The 23,321-nt window shown below is 32.9% G+C and overlaps 3 protein-coding genes across 4 annotated transcripts in view; 1 reads left to right on the top strand and 2 right to left on the bottom strand.

Moving 5' to 3' along the window:
* The window catches only part of Prip (aquaporin prip), a 31,754-nt gene extending 25,583 nt beyond the window's left edge, over positions 1–6,171 (top strand). The window contains exons 6-7 of the mRNA XM_090119844.1: positions 4,231–4,353; positions 5,440–6,171. Of these exons, the coding sequence (XP_089975970.1) occupies positions 4,231–4,353; positions 5,440–5,478 (162 nt within the window). The 3' untranslated portion in view covers positions 5,479–6,171. The remainder of the gene's footprint in view (positions 1–4,230; positions 4,354–5,439) is intronic.
* Positions 6,172–6,810: 639 nt separating this feature from the next.
* Positions 6,811–15,339, bottom strand: botv (exostosin like glycosyltransferase 3). Its single transcript, XM_090119843.1, has 10 exons — positions 14,980–15,339; positions 14,666–14,788; positions 13,369–13,880; positions 12,982–13,287; positions 11,901–12,909; positions 11,080–11,282; positions 10,514–10,615; positions 8,664–8,838; positions 7,880–7,984; positions 6,811–7,602 (listed from the first exon to the last, which is right to left on the bottom strand). The coding sequence occupies exons 1-10, from the start codon at positions 15,097–15,099 to the stop codon at positions 7,498–7,500; spliced, it is 2,760 nt and encodes a 919-aa protein (XP_089975969.1). The 5' UTR covers positions 15,100–15,339; the 3' UTR covers positions 6,811–7,497.
* Positions 15,340–16,773: 1,434 nt separating this feature from the next.
* LOC149909747 (uncharacterized) lies at positions 16,774–21,382 on the bottom strand. Of its 2 annotated transcripts, XM_090119842.1 has the most exons (3): positions 21,160–21,382; positions 17,512–20,823; positions 16,774–17,382 (listed from the first exon to the last, which is right to left on the bottom strand). In XM_090119842.1, exons 1-3 carry the CDS (start codon positions 21,269–21,271, stop codon positions 16,817–16,819), a joined length of 3,990 nt encoding a protein of 1,329 aa, XP_089975968.1. In that variant the 5' UTR covers positions 21,272–21,382; the 3' UTR covers positions 16,774–16,816. The 2 variants fall into 2 exon arrangements, with proteins under 2 accessions (XP_089975968.1, XP_089975967.1); XM_090119841.1 differs by having other exon boundaries at positions 16,774–20,823.
* Positions 21,383–23,321: the final 1,939 nt, after the last annotated feature.

The following is a 23,321-nucleotide window of genomic DNA, read 5'->3' as shown; positions in this document are numbered from 1 at the left end:
GAAGTTGTAAAAGTAAGGCTGTATTCAGAATAAGGTAATATTACATATAAAAAAGTAAGAAGTCACTAGTTAAAAAAAATATATATTTTTAGTTACAAAATAATCAACAAACAATCAATTTTTATAATTCTCTGTTTGCTTTTCCTTTTCTTTTCTTCTATCATTAGCTTCTTTCCATTTTTGTCTTCGAGCTTCTTTTTCACTGTCATTAAGATCTGATATTTTTCTTTGTCTTTGTTTCACTTTCTCGAGGTGTTTTTTCCTTTTCTTTTCATATTTTTCAGGGTTTTGCTTTTTTTAGTTTTTCAATGTATTTTTTTGCGGTTCGGCACCGGTTAGCGGCATTCTGAAACTAAAAAAAGCTGTTGGATATATGTATTTTGAATAAAAATAAAAACAAAAGTAAGCATCACTCGTGTGGGTGGAAAAGCGATCAACACTAAATGCAATAAGGCAAGCGTTATCCCATCAGAAACCACTTGTAAAATTGGAGGCCAAGACTCACTGATCCGCTTTCACTATAAAAAAGTTATCAGATCCCAGGAAAAGTCAAGTCCCTAAGCCCGACTTTACTAACCCTACATCATGGTTTAAAAAAGTATGGCCTGTAGTTACAAAAAAATAATCATGAGAGATTTATTGCTTTTCTCCTTTATTTTTATTCGTTACATTAATTTAACACACATTTTAATATAAGTATCTTATTTTCATACTTTACACATGAGACCACAGCTTTACCGTCTACAATTTACTGACGTCAGTAAATGTCAAGAAATTGTTCGTCAGTAACATGTAAAAAATAACCTAAGAAATACTTTTACACAAAACATAATCACATTTACCATTAGATTGAAAGTGTAATCTATTACTCTAGTCATAATTTAAGTATATTACAATTGCGGTAGGTGAATTCTTCAAAATGTACTTACTTTTGTTGAGAATACGTCGTTAGGAAATTGTAACTAAATTTTTTGCACAGCACACTACTGGACTTCTTCCATGTCTGGACGACGAACAAAATGGCGGCGCGTTAATGTGACCTTACTTTTCGTGACATGACCAGTGTTGCCAATGATTAGAGTTAGATGCCTCTTCTTTGTGATACAAGAAGTTGGTTAAATATGTCAATAAATCAGTGTCACGAAATTGTAACGATTGATAGGGACATTTTTATAATATGTAATTCTTCGTTTATTTAAGGTAATTTAAATAGTTTAATCTATCAGATATAACACTTCAAACATTGCTTTTTAATTATGATACAAAAAAATAGGAAGTTTCATACAAAAATTCTGATAAAAATATTGGTTTTCATTGTCGTCCACATAGGGGACAATAAAAAAATGTATGGAGCTTTTTTTGTTACTTTATTTTCACATTAAATTTATGTAAGAATTTGAATCTCAATTCATTGCTTTTTATCAGAAATGATATGCAGTATGCTTAAGTTTAGTCTGTAAAACGTTAACAATGATTTATTTCAGTCGTAACCATATTTTTTTCAAAGGTTTTTTAGGGGGACAAACATTTTGTAGTAATGTACAATTATTTTGAAAACGACCCTTATATTAAAAGCCACTTTGCGTATTTATTGTTTCGTCTTTCACATTCGTTACAAAAATTGTGATCGAGTAAGGGGGCGTCCATAAATTACGTGAGGTGTTTTTTTACATTTTCTGCCCCTCCCTCCCCCCCTGGTGAGATGTCGTGAGATTTTATTCAAGCCCCTCCCCCATCCTCTAATCTCACGTGAGATTTTTCAAAATGTGAGTTTCTTATACGTAAACGCCATCAACATTGAATAATCGTATCCATTTAGTTAGGGCTATTATAAACCAATAGGTACTCCAAAATTCGATTACATCATGAAGCAAAAACTGATAAAACTATTGATTACTACACAAAACGACAAAAGCTTACTAAATTGATATTGGTTAAAGGAAATTAAAATACATAGTTTAATATAAAATCCTCTTTTTATTAATTCCCTAGTATCAGTACCACCAGATAGTACCGACTACCGAGTAAACAGATTGCACAATGTGTCGCATCTGCACGCATTGCTTAATCTTTGAACTTGAAGCCACGCCTCGCTCGTTCCACACGTACCCCACCACATCGGCCGCGCGCAATGTTTTTGTTTGGAATAACCTCTCTAGCAGAGGCGGCTCGCCCTAAGGAGCGCTGGTGCAGTGAACTCCCATAAATAATTATAATAAAATCATACTCCTTAATTTCATTATTAATATTAATTATTACTATTTAAAATCAACCGTAATCGTAAAAAACTACTGTCAATACCAATGAATATATCCATCATTCCTTCATTCCATACACTTGAATAATATTGTATTTATACAGTAACGCGCGAAGCGGAGCGCTCACGATTGCGCTCCAATGAAAAAATATTTAGTACATTTCCTAATACGAAATCCAATAGGAGTGAAAGAGAGGGTTTGCCAGTGCCCTGCGCGCGTGAAACAGAAGATTTTCTATGGAAAGATAGCAAAATTCGGAGCGCCGCTCCCGCAAACGTTGCCGGTTCGTTTTTACCGCCGCGCGCGATGTTGCCACTCTCTATATTATAAACAAACACTCGACTCTCGAGTCAACTTCAATGCACGTGCGCGAATGCAAATTCGGGAATTTTCTAATTAAAATCATAAGATACGTGTTGAAATAGTCTGTAGTTATCAGTATTACTTGTGAGTGTGAAAATGAACAATTATAATGTGGCGTTCATTAAAAAGTGTGTTAAAACGTTACAAATTCGGCTTGAATTGAAAGCTAAGGGACTGCCACGGCCTGAACTTGACCTTTCGCAAAAATGTACGACAAAAACGAAAACATATACGCGTGTGTTTAAATCCGAACAATATTATGTGAAATCACCGTGGTTGTGTGGTTGTGATGAAAGCAACAACAGACATTTTCGAATGTCTTGTCGCTTTAAGTTATAGATATTTTTGCACACCAAAAAGAAAGACGTATGTATTTCCTTTATTTAAAGTAATTTTTTTGATAAATGTACTGCTTTACATCATGTATTTTCAGTGTTTTATTTCAAGTGAACACCCATAAAATTTTGTCACGAGCCGCCTCTGCTCTCTAGTAGTACATATATCTCGATGCCTTAAACCGTAAATAGTAAGTTTTACAAAAAATATTACATGGTATAAAATATGCGAAATTTTACTTTCTACAAAAAAGTCTAAGCAACTTTTGCCCTAAAGTGGATAGTTTTCGAGATATCGGTCAAAAACTATAAGATTGTGAGCAAAGCTCCACCTGGATCTGTTTCTGCAAAGGAAAAATTGCTAAAACATACATTTTAGAGTTACAACTTAATAAAAAGTAGGTTTGTTCGGAGCCCTCGGTGCGCGACTCCGACTCGCACTTGGCCGGTTTTTTTTTTGCCCCACCCTGTGTCCATGGCTAGCTACGCCCATGATTATACGAGAGGCACATATGAAGGTATCTCTACATTTTATTTTTAATCCAACTCGGGTGAAGCTGGGTCAAGCAAATATTTCAACATAAAACTATGAATCCTAAATGTGATCTTATTTTATTAATATAATTAACCTATTTAATGGATTTGATATGGTTACAACTGCACTAAACGATTTTCCTTGCCTTCTACTAACCGCAAAATCGTCGTTATAGTATATGTATTACGTAATTGATACTTAATAGTATCCTTAATTTTGATTTGAAGTTATCCTGTACATGACTTGCACGTACAAGTTATCCAAAAACAAGAGCTAAAATTAAACGGTTATTACTATTAGGACAACAATAGGATAATTTGATTTCGAATAAGTGTCCATAAACTTCATACAATAAATAAATAAATAAATCTTTATTTTGCCAAAAACATTAACTTATAAAAATATGTACGCTGACTCTTGAACTAGAGTAACTCTGTGTCTCAAGAGCCAGCGTTCCTCCTTATAAATACAACTACATAAGTACATTTTTAAAGCAAAACAAAAATTCGGTTTGATTACAAAAAGTTTAAATTAAAAATATATACTATATATGTATATAATGTATATATAATATGTATGTGATCATATATCACTAGTCTAGATGTTCCGTAAAGAATGGCCCATAAACTCGACAAGACACAACTCCAGGATCCAGATGTAGGTACCTACTGCAAAGAAAATCTACCTCACCATGTCTAAACAACATCTATGCATAATCTCTAACAATCTCGTTTACCAGGTATACTGGGCGGGTCCCGTAGCCGGTGGAGTTGCTGCGGCTCTTCTATACGCGCACGGCTTCTCTGCGCCCCCCCATGAGCCAGCACCACGCTACAGACCAGTTGCTGCTGATGAGAAGGAGGTGAGGATATACAAACATACATACATTCATACACTAGCACAAGCTTCATGCTCATTAAAATACAATTTTTTATTAACACGCTATAGAAAACAAACAAAATGTATTCATTACCTACTATGTGCTCACTTCTCGACACTCGTTCATTTTTCATTCCTCACTGCTGGCTAGTCACAAATCTACTTGCACATGCTAACTACACTTAACTCTACACAGTTATACCAGCTCTAACACTTCTATTCCTTCCAAACTACAGAGTACGCATTCCAGTACACTCAGTATTTAGTACTCACTCCACTAGTACACATTACTCGATACTTTGTGAGTACAAAACTCACACTAACAAGTCACATATTGTATTAAGTTGTAAGTATTGCACACACAGTTCATAGTTCAATACTGACTGGCTACTATTGCATGCTCTAGCTGAAACATCATACTTATTTGCACACTAATAGCTAAAACTCACTATTTAAAGGTGAAAAACTCATTTTTTCTAACTCATTGCTACAATGACTAATGCTATCTAACTCATTTACAAGCGCACTGGACGCCTTGCGACTACAGCGTGGACTGTTGAACAGACCGTAAGCAAACATACTCATGAAATAAAAGAAAATCATAGTTATAAATGCCTATTTTTTATTTGGAAATCAATCACGTAAATGATGATGATGAATGTAACAGAAAATAGAGAAGAACATTGAATTTTAAAACATCATAATATTACGTATCAGCAAATTTATCATTCATTAGCTGTGCCGAGCGGTTTCACTCGCGTGGCTCCGCTCCTGTTGGTCTTAGTGTGATGATATATATAGCCTATAGCCTTCCTCGATAATGGGCTATCTAACACCGATAGAATTTTTAAAACGGACCAGTAGTTCCCGAGATTAGCGCGTTCAAACAAACAACAAACAAACTCTTCAGCTTTATAATATTAGCACAGATATTAGTATAGATTACTTTGCAAAAAACATCAAAATACTTTCGTTCACCGACATCATAAAAAAATTCATTTTTTAACAATAATAAATATCATCTCTATAAAAAAATGCAATTTTTAATAAATAATAATATGTATTTCAGCTGAAGAGACTGGACGGTAAAGGCGAAGACATGGCGTGAGTGCGCGCGCGCAGACTGTGGCCGCTCGAGCCCGTCTCGGTGCCCAGTGACACGCGCTACAGAACATACAAACATTTCTACGATCGAAACCATGTGTAATCAAAAAATAAAAAAAATACAGAGATTTATTTCCGAAAAAAAAAATAAAGATCACTTTTTCCCATAATTTTGCTCAAATATACAAAAAAATCTGAATAAATCTCATTAAATATAATACTGCCACCGACAACGATAATTATATTTTATAACGCTATAGTTTTGGTATATTTTTGGTACAAAAATATTACCCAAATAAATTTTCTGAATAAAAAACTTTTTGAAAATTTTTCTCCACTAAATTTAGAATTGTAGAGGCGAAAAATTTTTTCTCGTGCACTTTAACTATTTAAGAACATCTTCCAGTTTATTAAATGTAAGATTTTATACTATTTAACTAATAATTAAATAAATCATAGTCGTTATTTATGTACTCATTTGTGTGCCGCTTGGGAGAGTGTTTGAGTTTTCAATATTTGGTGTGAAATACAATATTAAGAAAACAGAAACATATAATAAGATCGAATATGTTATTCTATTTCTTCTTCATTTCACCGCTGTTTTACAATTTTTATGCTATATTGTAACTTGTAAGCGATTTGCAGTTGTGTTCATTATTCGTGTTTATCTTGATAATAAATAAATATTTTTTAAATATTTTGTGTTTTATTTCATACAAGCTGTTCCCCGAGGCACCCGCATTGCTCGGCTCCTATACGTCTTATTATGATGATAATAGCATTCAGTTGTTATAGTTTACTTTGTTATAAGGTTTTGGCACGTTTTGGGTTATCACGTAAAAATAAAACATAAGCAATTTGATTTAAGAACATAATATTTATTTCGTTTCATTATACGTTAAAATAAAAAATACATTTTTACATACTAAACTTATATTAAGTAATACATAATATGATACTTTTAACAATTATAAATGATGACTATCAGTCTTGACCTATAAAAACAAATATCTGAATATAAACAAAAGCACATAATAATTCTAATATTTATTCTTTCTGATTTATATGTATAATGCATTCAAGAGTTTTATTACAAGGTATATAGCTTATATGTATTATAATATAGAACACATTACACAGTATTGAATATTTATATTTTTTTCATTGTACACAATATTTACAACAGTTAAAATAATACGAATACAAAATTAGACTAGTAATTACAACTTTATGACAAAAATCACAAATAAAAGTAAGCATAGTACTTTGGTCGAATATGGCGTAACTTTTATAATGAAATATCAATATATAAGATATTTAATATTTAATAGATTTAATATTTTCTTTTAAAGAAGATTTTTATCTTTGTATGAAGTCTTAAATCAAAATTAAGCCTTATTTCTATAAGGCTTTTATGACTTAAGTGCAATATTGCATTATGATTTATGACGTTATGTAAAGAATACAAAATTTCAAACCATTGCGACCAAAAAAATGTTGATGACGAATGACCTGATAAGGTCTTTTTGATTGTGGGCGAAAATTATAATTCGTGATTAGAATAAATAAAACCTAAAACGATTATCTTTCTGCTACGAAATATTTAGATACCGTTGAGAATCAAGATGAGCTTCATTGTCTTGGCATTTTAAGATTGTAATTAATAATTATTTATGAGGACTTTGGACATTACGATTCCAAATTTTTGTTTACAACAATCAAAACATAAAATAATGATACTTTAGATTTTTGATAACGATAATGTTTAAATAGGAGGCTTTGACCACATTTTTTGTAAAAAAATTCCGAACAATAACAATGTGTTATGCCTTATATTTTTTTATAGAGACTAGTAAAAAATCAGATAATGTTCTGAAACATATTTTTTTAGAATTTTAATAATACAATCACATACTGATAAAACACAAGAAAATTTAAATTTATTTTCTCCTTTCCGACAAAGTCGTCAAATTCAGCTTTTCTATGCTTATATTTCTACAATTATTTAACCTATAAATTATTTCTATATAAACTTGAAGCACTTTTGTTTATCGTGAGGTATTCGTGTTTTGAACAGAACCGAGTCGGCGCGGTACTGCGTCGACAGGAGCGGCGTGTAACCCATCACCTGTGAAGAAAAATAATTTAAATAGATTCATAAGTTCCATCATACACAAATTTCTTAAAACTTAAGACTGAAAACGAATAAACCTTTTGAGTTATTGTACTGAAAAAAGTAAAAATTGAACATTAGCAGCTATTACTGTCTCCAGAACAAAGTGTCCCAGACACTAAGAACTAATATCAAAACAGTTCATACAGATAACACTAGCCTTCATATTATAACAAAACAAGTAATTTTATCAATAATGAAACATTCCAAATTGTTAAATATTCAATATTACCTGTGAAAAGAACTGTATACATTTGTGTCTCTCGTGGAAGTGTGTCTCGTCGGCCGACAGCGTCGCCGGGCAGCCCGGGCAACGGAACGTCCAACGTGACGTCACCTATGGAGCAAATCATTTCATTTATATTATGCACTAGCTTTCCACCCGCAGCTTCGCCCGCGCAGTCAAAGAAAAACCCGCATAGTTCCCGTTCCCGTGGGATTTCCGGGATAAAACCTATCCTATGTCCCGGGGTAAAAAGTAGCCTATGTCCTTTCTCGGGTATCAAAATATCTCTATACCAAATTTCATGCAAATTGGTTCAGTAGTTAAGGCGTGATTGAGTAACAGACAGACAGACAGTTACTTTCGCATTTATAATATTAGTGTGGATATTGAATAGTTTCTCTGATGTAAAAGTCTTGAGAATGTCTACTATGTTGTAAATTTGATTTGAATTTGACTTTTAGGACTTCTACCCTCTTTAGTTATTATTTTTATAAGACTTAATTTTCAGAAATTCATACCGCCTTCCTATTTTATTAGTAAATAATGTTATCACAAAAAATAATACTATAATTGCCCATTGATAGCCAATAACAGGGGAATTTGTATCGTCACATCGAGATTGTTAGATACATCACATATAACTTAACTAGAACTCGGAGATTGTTAGATACATCACATATAACTTAACTAGAACTCGCTTGGTTTTGAATAAAAACTGTTCAAATTTAACTAGAAAAAGTTACTATCGAGGCGAGAAGCTAGTTAACATTTTTAAAATAAAAATGATCACCTTAACCGGCGGTTTCCTAGTAATATGAGCAACCAAAAAGTTCATGGCGATATCCTCGCAGTTCATGTACTCGTCGACGTAGTCCCTTACGGCGGCGGGCAGCACGCGCCAGTACGCCCACAGGTAGTAGCGGTGCACGAACGCCGCGCCCGTTAGCACCATGCTTAGCTCGCAACTGGACGGAAGATATATGTTTTTTGAAAAAAAAATAGAATAAAAAAGTAACAACAAATTGATGGTAGTTTCTATGAATGTCAATAAAAAGTAAAGTGACTTTTATCGTGACAAAATCAAACGTTTATCTCGAGAAAAAAAGAGCGCCAAAAGTGGTTTATCGCAGATAAAACCAAAACTAAAAGTAATTACACAAAATGCTCTGACAAATATCTTGCAAATGTTTTAATATAATTGTTTATGAAAAAAAAATCATAATAAGTATTACAGTGAAACTTGGTTAAGTGGGACCTGGATAAGTGAGAAACCTCCATAACTGGAACTCATGCTGAGGTCCCAACACTTTGGCACTGAATTACCTCTGTTAGTGGGACGAGGTAAACCTCTATATCTGGGATTTGTTCTTTCGATTTATCATCATAGTTACCTCTATAACTGAGACAGCAAGTAAATTTTATATGCATAAACCTCTGTAACTGAGATAACATTGTATGTTTACTCATTCTTATTCAACCCACAAATTCCACACGTAATTCCAAGTACGTAAGTACAAATTTTGAGCTTCAATTGCCTTCAGTTTTAGTTTCGCTTTACTATCATACAGATGTTTATTTGAAAAATGTCAAAACGAAAGCTACGATCGTTATCACCCCTCTGTAAATGAGACAGATATTTATTTATACCTGTATATCTGAGACACTGGGTAAGTGGAATACCTCTATAAGTGAAACTACATTGCAGGTCCCTTGATCTCTCACTTAACCAGGTTTCACTGTACCATGTCAAGTAGAAAACGTAAAAGTGTGAAAATTAGAGCTAACTTGGTGATTTTTTTTTTATCGAGTAAATTTTAATACATATTTTATGTTTTTGATTAAACAGAATCGTTGAACATATCATCTAGTTTGATATATATTTTATTTTTTAGATTTGGTCTTGCATATTACACGTATCATCTAATAGAAGATTGGTTATTTTGCTTTATGCGCCCCCTTAATTCATCACAATAAATGTTATTGAAAATAACATTATTAAAATTGAAACGTTAAGATCTCTACATTTTACTAACTGTGCATCTGTGGCATCAGCCTGCACTTCCCCATAACATTTAGGTTTAATTTTTCTAGCTAACAAATTTTGTCAAAATAGTTCGATGATATAATTACTTTGAAGTAACACATTTGCATACAAAGCTACTTCCGGATTTATAATAAGAGAAGGGATCTAAACGTGGCCGTTAATCATCAGCATGACATAGCCTAACGATATATTATCATAAATTAATTATTAATGTTGCCGCCAAGTAAGCGCGAGCGGTATGACGTCATACTATTTTACATGTTATAATACGATTAAACAATCTGTTTTGCTATTTATCTCATTACTTGATTATGTTAATTACTTGTTAAATGCAGACTATAAAATGATAGAACATCTAAAGCAGTAGAGTCTATTTGAGGCGTAAAGCTGTTGTTGTCATAGTCGGTAAACTTCCCAATTAGGAATTAAAAATGATTATAATATTTTAGCGATGATACAGTACAAATTCACAATAACTACTAAAAATGACTTTCATTGAAGAATTGTACATTAAAATGTAAAATTAACGACGTAGTTGACAATTTGATAATATAGTTTTAAAACTATTATATATTTGGTAGCCAACTCGAAGTTACCTGTAATTTGAATTGTAGAGGAATCCATTGTTAAAGTTAAGGTCCCACGCATGATATCTGCCGGGGAAACCCACGATTCTGTCCCGATGCTCACGCCATACCCTGGAAATTTTAGAACTCAATTATATGTTGTGTTTGTTATTTTTTCTTTACTGTTAAAGGTTATTGTCATCCTTAGTAATTGAATAAATTTTTTTAAAGAATCCATAAAACATTTATCTTAATAATTAGAATGCACATTATGTTTATGTATTCAAGTACATATTAAATTATGCAGGCATTATTTTCTTTTGGAATGATTTATGATCACATTATGAGACAAGTATAACTGTTGAACATGCTAACATTTTAAGCGTGTATATCGACCAATTATATTAAACAGGATACGAATTAATCATTATAATATAATAAAATAATGGCAATATGTTATCTGGCTGTCCCATGGAGTCGAACTGTTTTAGATTTGCGACAAATCGACAAAAAAACTAAAAAATTCCAATATTTTCAGACCTTTGACGTAGACTAACAGACACATGCATTTATATACCATAATATGCCATTCTCACCTAAAAGCGAAGACGATTTCATCATGCCGCAAGTGCGCGTCATCATCAACGCACAGCACCGCCTCAGTCTCGATAAGATGGTATGGTAGAAAGCGGTTGTTAAGCGAATTGCGTTGTGTTCGTATCACTGCAACTGGAGCACCAGACTCAGGCCACGATTGGCTGGCCGGTGGACCCGATACCCCGTTCCATACTACCACCACCTGGTGACGTAACCCTCAGTCTCAAAAAGTTATCTATACTTACAAGTTACAATTCATTAATGAAAAACTCAAAACACAATGACGCTTAAATTATTGATGCACAATAAACAACTAAACTTACAATCATGCTCAAAGTTTATCCAAAACAAAACTCTGCCTACGCGTGTATTTTGCAGATTTTTCTCATGAGTGATATTTTGAATGATGATAATGATACTATGTAAGGTGCTCATTTCAAGGAATGTTTTGTTCAACGCTTCTACGACATTTTTTGATAACAGGCGATTGTTAGTCTTATTGTTTATAGGACGTCAATGATAGCAACGAGACATATTTTAAGATCATTCGTGCGCTCTACCGTAGGCTGTCTGAACTCTTTCAAAATAGGTTTTAAATGTAATACTCTTTTATAACATTGAATTGTTAAAGCTGCTCAATGAAAAAAATATAATGGTCTTACCAAAAAACGATTTAAACACTCACTTTAAACCAGGGATCTGTTACTTTAATAGTTGGCTATGTGAAATACGACAAAACCAGATTAAGGAGAACCCGCGCTTAAAATTAAACCCTGTCTAAAGTTTTTTTGTTGTAAGACAGTAAACGTTTACAATTTACCTTATTCAAATACGGCAAACCACGCAACCGCGCGAGCGCCGCAGCCAGTACTGCCTCTCGTTCATACGTCAATATAACTATTGTAAACTGTTCTCTTGCTCTGTCCCCGCCTAGAGCTTCGCTAAACTCCTTCCCAGAGCCCCCAGCGCCCGCTCCAATGGGTCGAAAGCCCGCCGCAGACCCCATAAATCGAGCCTCTGATGTTACCGGCGGATCCCAAGGTAATTGCGGATATATCGCGAACGGTTCTCCCCAGTCATTCCACATCTCATAGCCGTGTAACAATAATAATGAATAATTACGCCGATATGCTGGACTAGGGTATGGAGCTTCCAAGGGTCCGAGAGTCTCTTCCGGTTCTGAATCGACCGCTGGTGGTTCCACCTTCAATGGATAATAAGACTCATTAAAGGCAGGTGTCCCTAGCGTAGGAGCCGCCGGTCGAGCAGGAATATTCAATCTCGTTCGTATTACAGCCAGTAACGTGTCAATGCTCGCTTGTAACGAGCTCAAATATCTTTCCCAAAGAACCCTGCCTTGCCTTCTAAACGCCAGCAAGTCAGCGTCTGACAAAGCTCGTAACAGGAAATGTAATTCTGTGACACGCGCTTTTGGCAAAGCTAGAGTAGCTCGGCGCCAATCGAGAACTTCGTCGTATGGCAAACGAATTCTATCTCCACCAAGTATGACGGGTATAGCACCAGAACGTAATGCTTCATACAGTCTCGCTTGCAAAAGAGCTGTAGAAGCATAGTTCTGATCCGCAGGTGCTAGTATTAAAACAAAAGTTGAATCACGGAGTATTGCACGTCTGGATCGATCCGTACCACAGAGCGCCCAATCTCCGATGGACCGAATCGCTCGTCGATCCACTGAAGGATCGCATTCAAATTGCAAATAGAATACATCCGAGGCGGGTGCATTTTTTGCAGTCTTTTGCAATGATTCTATCAACTGTTTATCGTCTTCTTTATTCAAATCTGTCACAGGCGACTTCGAACCCTGAAAACTAAATCAGTATTATGAATAGATACTTATAACATACATCAAGTAAAAAACTAAAACACCACTGAACATTTACCTAAGTAAATATTTTCTTCTTGCAGGTGCAATCGGTGCACATTCTGCCCAAACATCCCCACCGGGTGGTCCCAAAGCTGGAGCAGTAACAATATCGAAACCCGATCTAAACTGCTGCAGGGTAAAAGTAGATTGAGCTATCATGGCACGACCTGTCGAAGCCCCTTGAAATGCATCACCGGAACCTACTGAAAGTTCTCGTCGAGCTAAGTTCAACAGAACGTGATTTCTGCCGTCGCCGCCCCAATATGGAAGGCTTTTAACTGCTGTTTCATTCAATATTAGTTGATATGTTTCTGGTGTAGAGCTGGAATAGTAAAGCTTATTACATATTATCTTCTAATATTATGGTAAATACATGATATTGCTTTAATATAGACTAACTTACGATGGGCCTTTGGTAGTGGGAAAAGCTTCTCCAATCAGAACAAGATAGAGACAGGCTTCGTTTGGATTATGTGTCAGGTGTGCGTTATAGCTTAAAGTTTGCCGCAATGTAGTTTTAAGAAAGCCATCTACCTCCGCTCCAGCGAGAGGTGAATGAACATCGGGATCATAGAAGTAAATTGGAAATCCAGATGTTAAGGAACACCGTGAGTGATCAAAACACGAGTGCATACGACAGTGTACTTCAGAAGAGGGGTGTAACGGAGATAAGATTGGCGGAGGTTGCGATGGAAGGATTTGGTTAGGTGGAGCTAATTCTGGAGAATCTCTACGGATTGCTTCAAGTTGTGCGAGTCGTGCTTGGTCGGCGGACACTCGCAACCGTTGCAACTCTGCGGAAGCGCGCGCGTATTCTGCTTTCACATTATCAGCCTTAGCACTGGCAGCTGCTGCTTCTTTTTGTAAACGTCCACGCTTTTCTTCTAATTCACGTAATTCAGTAGAGACTGATGCCTAAATGGTTAAAAAAATAACTTAGTTTTTTTTTCAATCTTATAAGCATAAATCCTCTCTAACTTGTAATAAAAGGTGATAATATTACAATGGGAAATTGAAAAATACAACACAAATTTAAACACAGTAAGAATACAAAAAGCTTGTTTTGATAAAATAATAATTTACAACACAAGCCATAGGATACTTACTTTGTAAATCATTAAATCGTCATTATAGCATAATCTTAACGCAATATGCCACAGCCATTGCGAAGTTAATAACAATTTATTCATTACATACATAAATATCTCTACTGACTATATATATCTACTGACAGCGTCGCAAATACTGCCTACTGTAAGTAAATAATTTTGTATGTTTTGTAGGTAGTTCCCATATTATGCATATTTATTAACTGTGATATAAGTTTGTTTTGTATAAGTAAAATAAACTGTTTAATTGTTAATATGTGCATTAAAATGAACATTATGATGACAAATACACACAAATACAATTATAATTTAATATAGTTTTAGATTTTTAAAATATAATGAGTACAATTAAAAAATCAATTTTTTGAAGCTATTGGATACTTTTTGGTAAAAAGATTAACTATGATGAATAAATGAATGAATGAATTTAATTTCTTAAGAGGATTTCACCACACTAACATTATAAAGTACTACCTAAGCAATGACAGGCTTTGCGTTAACAAAAAAAAAGTTTTGCAAAAATAATATTTCCAGTTTGAAACGAAAAAATTAATCCCAGTTATATGTTTCAATTGTTTCAGTTTGAATTACCTTGATTCGAAGCATTTCTTTAATTCTAATTTTGAGATCATCTGCGTTAATTGTTGAGATATCGCCCAGTGCATCCAATGTGTGCTGCATTGCATTCAACCCCAGTGAAGAGGACGACTCATACTGAAAATGAAAATTAACTATGAAATTGGATTTATGGAAATCAATCAGTTCAAAAATTCTAGTGTAATTATTGTCTTCTATTCCCTTAAAAAATTGTAAACAAGTTCTTGTTTTAAAATTCTATTATACTTAATATGAAACCAGAATTTCTTTGAAAGACTGTTTATATTAACTCTATATTTTAACTTTACCTTAGATAAATAATAGTGTGTAAAGAGTGGTACTAGAAATAGTATCACAGAAACCATTATTATGACCCGGGATAGCTTCAGGTGACCAAGCCATTGAAAAATTCTCTCGTGAACAAGCATTGTTAGTTACAAATGATTTCACTTATAATTATACGATCTCACTAGATGTTCATAATTTACAACTCTGTAGTCTTTAAAGTAAAGTTTAATTTATGTGTGAAGTATGATATAAAACAACACATTTTGACTTATTTTAACGTTATAAATGTTTGTTTGTATGAAAATAACACATGTTTTATTATTTTGTTCTGTTCAAATTAATTAAATTCCAAATAAAAAAAACTAAGCCGCAGACAAAATTGATTAGGTACCTACTGATACTGTGAAATGTCAATTGTCAATTTGTCAGCACTCAGCAGTGCTTGTCAAACTACACTGTCAACTGTCAAGTTTCAACCAAAATGCCACTGTCCACGCACTGTCCAATCTACCCAACTACATACCCTTGCAACTACCCAATGTAAAGCCAATGTATATTTACCATCCCAATTCACGCATAGCATAATGTTGAATTAAAACATAAGCTTTTCTTTTCTACTGTGGTTTTCTATCACAAATCCTCGGCAGTTAAATGAAGAACAGTAACAAAGCACTTTATTTTATCTTTGTGTTCAGTCATAACTTATAATGCAATATTTCTTGAACGAAATAAAATAATATATGCTCTTATCGTGAACAACAAATAAAATGATAAAATGAATACGCCATAGTTCCCGTTGCCGTGGGACCAGATAATACACTTAAATAATACTCTATAGGCGTTTTTCCACTAGATGGCCCGGCAGGTGGCACCCACCCGGTACCGGGCGGCGCCGGGACTTCGTTTTTCCACTGGAACGGTGCCGATGCTGGTCTATGCGTCATCCTACCTCATCTATAAGACGGCGCATTAGTGGGGTCCAAAGACCAAAACGCATGGTGCGTGGCTTCACATGCTTGGCTCAAATAACATGAAATAAATAAATGTGTACACGCAAGGTTTTACTTGAGAGAGTGAAAGAGCACGGCTTATAGGGAAACGGCCGTTGCCATTTTAATTATCTATACTAATATTATAAAGCTGAAGAGTTTGTTTGTTTGAACGCGCTAATCTCGGGAACTACTGGTCCGATTTGAAAAATTCTTTCGGTGTTAAATAGCTCATTTATCGAGGAAGGCTATAGGCTATATACCATCACGCTACGACCAACAGGAGAGGAGCCACGGGGGTGAAACCGCGCGGAGCGGCTAGTAATAACATATGTTTGGTGTAGGTCATAGACTATACAGATAGTGTAGGTACACCTACAACCTGTCTATCCTTTTGGTGTTCATCATTGACTATACCATACCCAAACCATACCAATGAGAATTTTATCTCATTTGTTATGTTGAAAAGTAGGCAGTGTTCGTTTTCGTAATAAAATATAGGTACATACCTTGTACATACATTATAAAAATCTCCAAATGAAATAGGTACGATTAAACTATCCAATATATCTACTTTACTAATTTTACTAATTAAAAAAAAATATAATTCCGAAAATACGAAAAATCGCATAACATTCAAGGGGGTGATTCGGATAGCACTCTAGGGTCCTCTACCTCCCAGCTTCAGTATATCCATACTTTTTGGGACACCTTGTTTATTTGGTTTTGGTATCATATTTATACATTTGCAGAGGTTCTATAAGAATTAGGTAGGTAGTGGGTAGGTACCTACCTATAGACTTTATATATATAAAGAAAACAAAATTTGTTAATAAATTTTTTATTACCATAACTGTACTATAAAGATTTAACAATTAACATCTTCTGTTGTAACAATCTCATAATCAACATGACTATTATTTTCATGCATCCTTTCATGGTTCAGTAAATATGAAAAATGAAACATTACACCACAACATTTGCATTTCCCGCCATCAGAAGACTCCCCGACACATTTCAGATAATGATCATACATTTTCTTTGAATTTGTAAAATGTAAACTACATTTGGAACATTTGTAAATTTTTTGTTTTTTAAAATCGCCTATTACGTCAACAACTTCAAACTTATAAACGACACCTTTCTGTCCATGATGCTCCAATAGATGCTTAAACAAGTTATTGGGAGAAAATGCAAACCCACATTTTGTACATTGTTGGCTCAGTAACCTACCAGGGTGTTTTTTTATGTGTTCTTTAGCACTACTTTCACTTAAAAAATGGCAGTTACATTTCACACATTTAAAAATTTTAGTCAACTTTTCTTCTACAGTATTTTTTATGTCCAATATTACAGATGCATCTTTGTCTATTTTTGTCTCCTTTTTATCGACATTTTCATGGTTAGATTGTTCCTCATTGATCTGCTTACTATCTGTAGGATCAAAATCAATTGTTATTATATTATCCTTTACAAAGTCTGGATCGTTTAAATGCAATTTATAATGGCCCTTTAATTTTCCTTCATCAAAATATAAATCACATTTTATACATTTAACCTTACCAGAATCAACCAAACAAAAATGTTTTGAAATTGATCTAAAATCTCGTATACAGATACCACATTTTGAGCACTTGTAAAAAGAGTAGTCACAAACAATCCCCATAAAAGAATTCTTAGTACTAAGTAATGAAGAATGTTTATTAGGTTGTGGTATGCTATAACCAAGTAGAACAACTTTCATATTATTCTCGTTAAAGCTTTCTAATTCCTTGTGTCGCAAAACATGTGACGCAAAATCAACATCATACAATAATAAACCACAGTTATCACATTTCCTTAGTTTATTCAAATTGCATATATGTGTGGCAAAATCTATTTTATTGACTAGACCCTCACAATTTCTGCATTTATACACCACATATGGCTTGCAAGAATTTGTTTTAATAATTTCATTTATTTCTTTATGTTCCGTTTTATTAAAGGAAACAATTCTGAAAGAACTCTTAGGAATATGGAATTGCCTATGAATTATTAAATGATTGTCCAATGATTCCTTTTTTATGTATGGCAATTTACAAATATCACATGTAAATTTTTTGGGATTATTTAAACAATTTCCTATATGCTCATACAACAATGAGTGATCTATAAAGCAGTTACATGTTTCACATTTGTATTCTGTGTACAAAGGATTTCCTGGTTGGCATATTTCCAATTTTATTCTATGCTCGTGCTTGTATATACAATTCAATAATAGTTTGTTAATTTCTTCTTCTGATAACGACCCATAAACATGTTGCAGCCATTTATCAGATTGTGATCCATAATAAAATGGATCAAATTTGTACATTATACTTTCCCTAGTGTCATTTTTGTTAGACTCAGTCTTAATCATTTCTTCAGATGATGTTAAGTGTAGTTGACAGTGTTCAATTACTTTATCATAGGAATCCACACAAATGTAGCATACTTTACAATAATAAACAACATGAAGTTTGTCTTCATCAATATTTCTAACAGGATCAATCTGTTCTTCAGATTTTTCTACATCAGGATCTGATAATTTTAGACAAACTGTGCTAGGAGCTGAATTATGATTCTTATCGTCAGACAATGTTTCCAAGTTATACTCATGAAAAGTCACATGAATTTTATATACTGCAACACACATCGATATTTCACAATATGGACAAACTTTGCTGTGGACATCCCCACAAACATGAGTTTTTACATCATTAATATACAAAAAATGGATATTACATGCTTCACATTGTGGTAATTTTGGTATAGGAGGGCATATTTTTCTTCCACTGTGTAAATTGTAAAATGTAAAATCTTTTAATTTTAAATCTTTATTTTCATAATGCAGTGCTCTGTGAGTCATTATTCCTTTACCAGTTAATATTAGTCCACAGAACTTGCATGGAAATTTTATTATTTGAGTACATTGGGAATTTCGATGAACTTTCACTTTATGTAATTTACTCACAAAACATTTACATGTATCACAGTAGTATAGATGATGATTTTGTTCATTTATATTGAAAGTTTTTATTTTTCTATCAACTGTTCTTTTCTTTTTTAGATTTATTTTCTCTCTATTTTTATTATCAACTAGATCAATAATAATAAAATCATTTTCATTCTGATTCCCCTGAGCATGCCTGTTTTGATGTGAAGATTTAATCCCACTATCGATTAATATATCACAAATACTACAATGCATCGACTGTGGAGTTTGTTCTTCACAAACAGAATAATGTTGAACAAATGTATCTTCCTGAAAATGTATTGTACACTTTGGGCAACAATACAATAGTTTCGAAAACATGGCATCAGATATTTCCAGAACATCAAAACTTGAAGGAAATTGATGCTGTTTCATATGCAGAATTGACTCATTTCTCTTAAAAATTAAATTGCATTTATTACATTTCCAATTAATTAAGATTTCCATATGTTCTATGTGTTTTAAGGCTAATTGTGGTGATATAAAATATATATCACATTTGCAACATTTGAATAGTGTGGACTTCGGTACTAGCATATACACATTCTTCGATTTATTAATATTACTTGTCTTCTGCAGTTCTTTCTGTTGCAGATAAGAAGTCTTTTGCTTTGACTGATTGTTTGGTTTTTTTGTACCCGTTAAATTTGTCCTGTGTCTAGTTAATAAATGTTTGTTAAATGATTTGACATTTAAAAAACGTAAAGAACACAACATACATCTTGGGCTAAACTTAACTTTTCTTATAACTGAATTATTAATTCCATGTTTATCTAGCAAATGTTTAGTGAAATATTTTTCATCTCTGAAATAGTAAAAACAAATGTGACATTGAAAAAACATTCCTTTAAGTTTTTCATTTATTTTGAGGGTATGTTTGGACACTTTTTTAATAACATCTTGTGCCTGTCCTTCTGTGTTTTTTATTGAAATGGTTTTTTCTACAGGTTTATTTTTTGATCTACTTATTTTCTCTTTAATTTCAGCATTGTGTTTATTATATAGGTGCTTATTATATGACTTTATGTCAGTACATATCAGTGAACAATATGGACATTTCGTAGTAAATTGAACTTTATTTGTTGAATCATTACCACCATGTTTATTATACATGTGCTGAATAAAGAATTTTTCATTTTTAAAATAATACATGCATATATGACATTGGAAGAACAATTGTTCCTTTTGCTTATTAGATGTATTTGTAGGTTCAACATTTTTTCCGTCATTTTGAGATTGACTAGTTTTTAATTCACTTATTCTTGAAATAGGTTTGTTAAGTGCATGTCTGGTGTCTGCATTTTTGTCTGTTTTTCTGTTTATTTTGGGTTCCAGTACTTCATACAAATGCTCTATAAGTGCTTGTTTATCTGGGAATTTTATTGGACAATGAAAACAGGAGACATTTGATATTGTTTCTGTGACTTTATTGTCTTCCTTTTTTAAATTACTTGTTGCACTTTGAGGATCAATTGCATTCATTTTCTTATTCAACTTGGATCTACATAACTTTGTTGAATGAATAAATTTGCAATGCAAATTAAAACAATGCTCTGTTGGAAATAATATTAAGCAATGTTTACAAAACTTTTTGCTTTCATTTAATATTATTTTAATATCAGGTAATGATATTTTAGCTTGTTTCAAATTAGAATCTTCATATTCCGTAGATCGTTTCCTTGGTTTTGATCCTAGTATTATTCTGTTACCAAACAAATTATCTCTATTCAAAATACATTCTTGTTTATAAACACTTCCAATTTTTTCTCCAAAACAAGAATCTGAAGTGTTCTCAGAATTTGTACCAACATTGGATTCTGCATTTGTATTGTGAACTTCATCATTCGGGAATGTTTCAAACACTGAAAATTATATCAAAGATGTTGATTATTGTAGAATCAGATAGACATAAATATTTATGGTTAATATTCTTAAAACAAGATCATAGAATTGAGCATTAAAATATTACATTATTTTTGAACAAAAAACTAAAACATATTCAAATTGTAAGAACTAATATGCTATACCAAAAATAGGAACATTCTAAAACATTGATTTTAATCATTAGAGACAGGATTTATAAGTATAAAGTTGTCTTACACTATCTAGAATTTTTTATTATAGACAGATAAGGTACATATTCAATTTTTTAAGTAGGCATATTATTGCTGAAGAAAATACTGTAGAAATATACCTACCCTCATTTTCATAATCTAATTCTTGTTTCAAAGCCGTGATATCTGGAAATATTGCTTTCAGCGCTGGATTTTCCAATATATTATGTTCTTCTATATCTATATCGTTATCCATTTTACAGATATCTAAGTTGTCTAACTGGGAATAAATATTAATTCATATTTCAAAGACACGCACAATAATTAATAATTAATATTAAAGTAAATAAAATTTATAGAGACTGATGTCTGACACAGATGTCTGATCACAGAATTACAGCACAATTTGACACTTGACTTGACATCAACAGATCAACTTGACCACAAACTTGACGTATGTAAAATGGAATAAAGTTTAAAAAAAAATAGAGATCTCGCCTCAATACAATCCTCGATACAATCAGTTTAAATAAAGATCATATTTTTTTCAAAATGCTTAATCCTTACGTATTAGTACGACCTTTTCCTCCAATATTATACCTTTGCCGTGGCGGGCACTCTAGGAATCGAAGAACTTGATATTTAATTTATTTCCAATTATTTTAGTTACAAAATTTTGATAAAAATCGATTACATTACGCAGCAGCTAGAAAAATAGAAAATCAGTTTTGAAATATGTATAGTAAATAAGCAACAAACTGTGCAGGAAACCAAACTAGGTAAATACGTAATTTTTACTATACAGGGTGTAATGATTAAGTGTGCACAGGCGATTATTCCGTAACTAACAGATATCAAAAATATTAAAACTGCTAATGAAAGTACTATACCCTTAGATCATTAAGTAATGGATAACACTCGCAGGCGTTTCCCCTTTTGCCGAGGTATAAGATTATTCGCATCGAAAAATCTTATGCTTTCATAAAAACTACTTGCGTAATCGATTACAAGCACTCTGCGTATTCGTAAGACATCGAAAGGACGTCTGCGAGTGCTCCGCTAAAAATGCCGTTTTGTACTGTCAAGTCTTGCAGAAGCAATTCAAACATGTCGAATATTAAAAAAGATGGAATAACCTTTCATTTGTATATATTTTTTTATTTTTTTAACGTACATTTCTAATTAAATGCAATTTCTAATAATCGTCGATGTATCGTTTAGCGATATGATCAAGACAAATAATCGAGTCATGTTTACTCATGCATGCATACTACATTTATATCATGGAAAGAAAATATACAAATTTAATCTTTATGAACTAGGAGATAAAGTTGAATTTAAAACGCGTTAATGAACCGCATTCCTTACGAGACTATCTTGTAAAGAAATACAAATTTAATCTTTATGACCTAAGTGACAAAGTTGAATTTAGAACGTGATATTGAACCCCACTCCCCACGAGACTATCTTGGAATGAAATACAAATTTAATCTTTATGAACTTATTGATAGAGTTGAATTTAAAAACTCGTCGCTTAAAAGGTCGTAAATTTTTACGACTTGCGTGGCACAAGTTATTTTTGTGAATGTGTGATTATGTTTCATTGTGTTTCATCAGTGTGAGTTACCCTCCCCGCACCAAAATCAGCAGAAAGTTTAGTTAGAACATTTGCCAGCGTACTCCATCCATTACTTAATGATCTAAGACTATACCTAATGAGTAAAATGATAATAATAACTTTTTAAAAATAAAACGAGAAATATCCAAAAATGTTACATTGTACGCAACGCTCCCATAAATTTTGTATTCAAAGCAAATGTTCAACATGAGGTCCTCGTTTTGGAATACCATTGTATTCAACATCGAGCTCTATTTACAGTTTCTAAATGAACTTTTATTAAAATTTGCGAAATAATTAAAGCACAATATCAAGTAAAACAGCAAAACCTTTCATATTAAATGTTTGGAATACTCATATTTCATACTAAATGTATGGGAGTGTTTGATGTGAATTTTTTGGATATTTATCGCATTATTTTTAAAAAGCCATTATTGTAGTTTTGCTCATTAGGTATAGTACTTTCAATATCAGTTTAAAGTTTTTTTATATCTGTTATAGTTACGGAATAATCGCCTGTGCACACGATTACACCCTGTATACTTTAGCTGTATACCCACAATGTATACCTCATACTTCCTCATATCATCTTCTTAGGTTATCTGTACTTTTAGATAAGGATACAAATAAAATCAAGTAATTTATCTGTACAAATACCTCCCCCTTTCCTCACCGCACAGCTGATCAA

Source organism: Colias eurytheme, chromosome 3, assembly GCF_061535395.1.
Source record: "Colias eurytheme isolate Ceu_HAF_F1 chromosome 3, ilColEury1 Martin Lab GWU primary, whole genome shotgun sequence".
Classification (NCBI taxonomy): Eukaryota; Metazoa; Arthropoda; class Insecta; order Lepidoptera; family Pieridae; genus Colias; species Colias eurytheme.
Note: the sequence above shows the minus strand (reverse complement) of the source record. Positions and strands in the feature narration are given on the sequence as shown.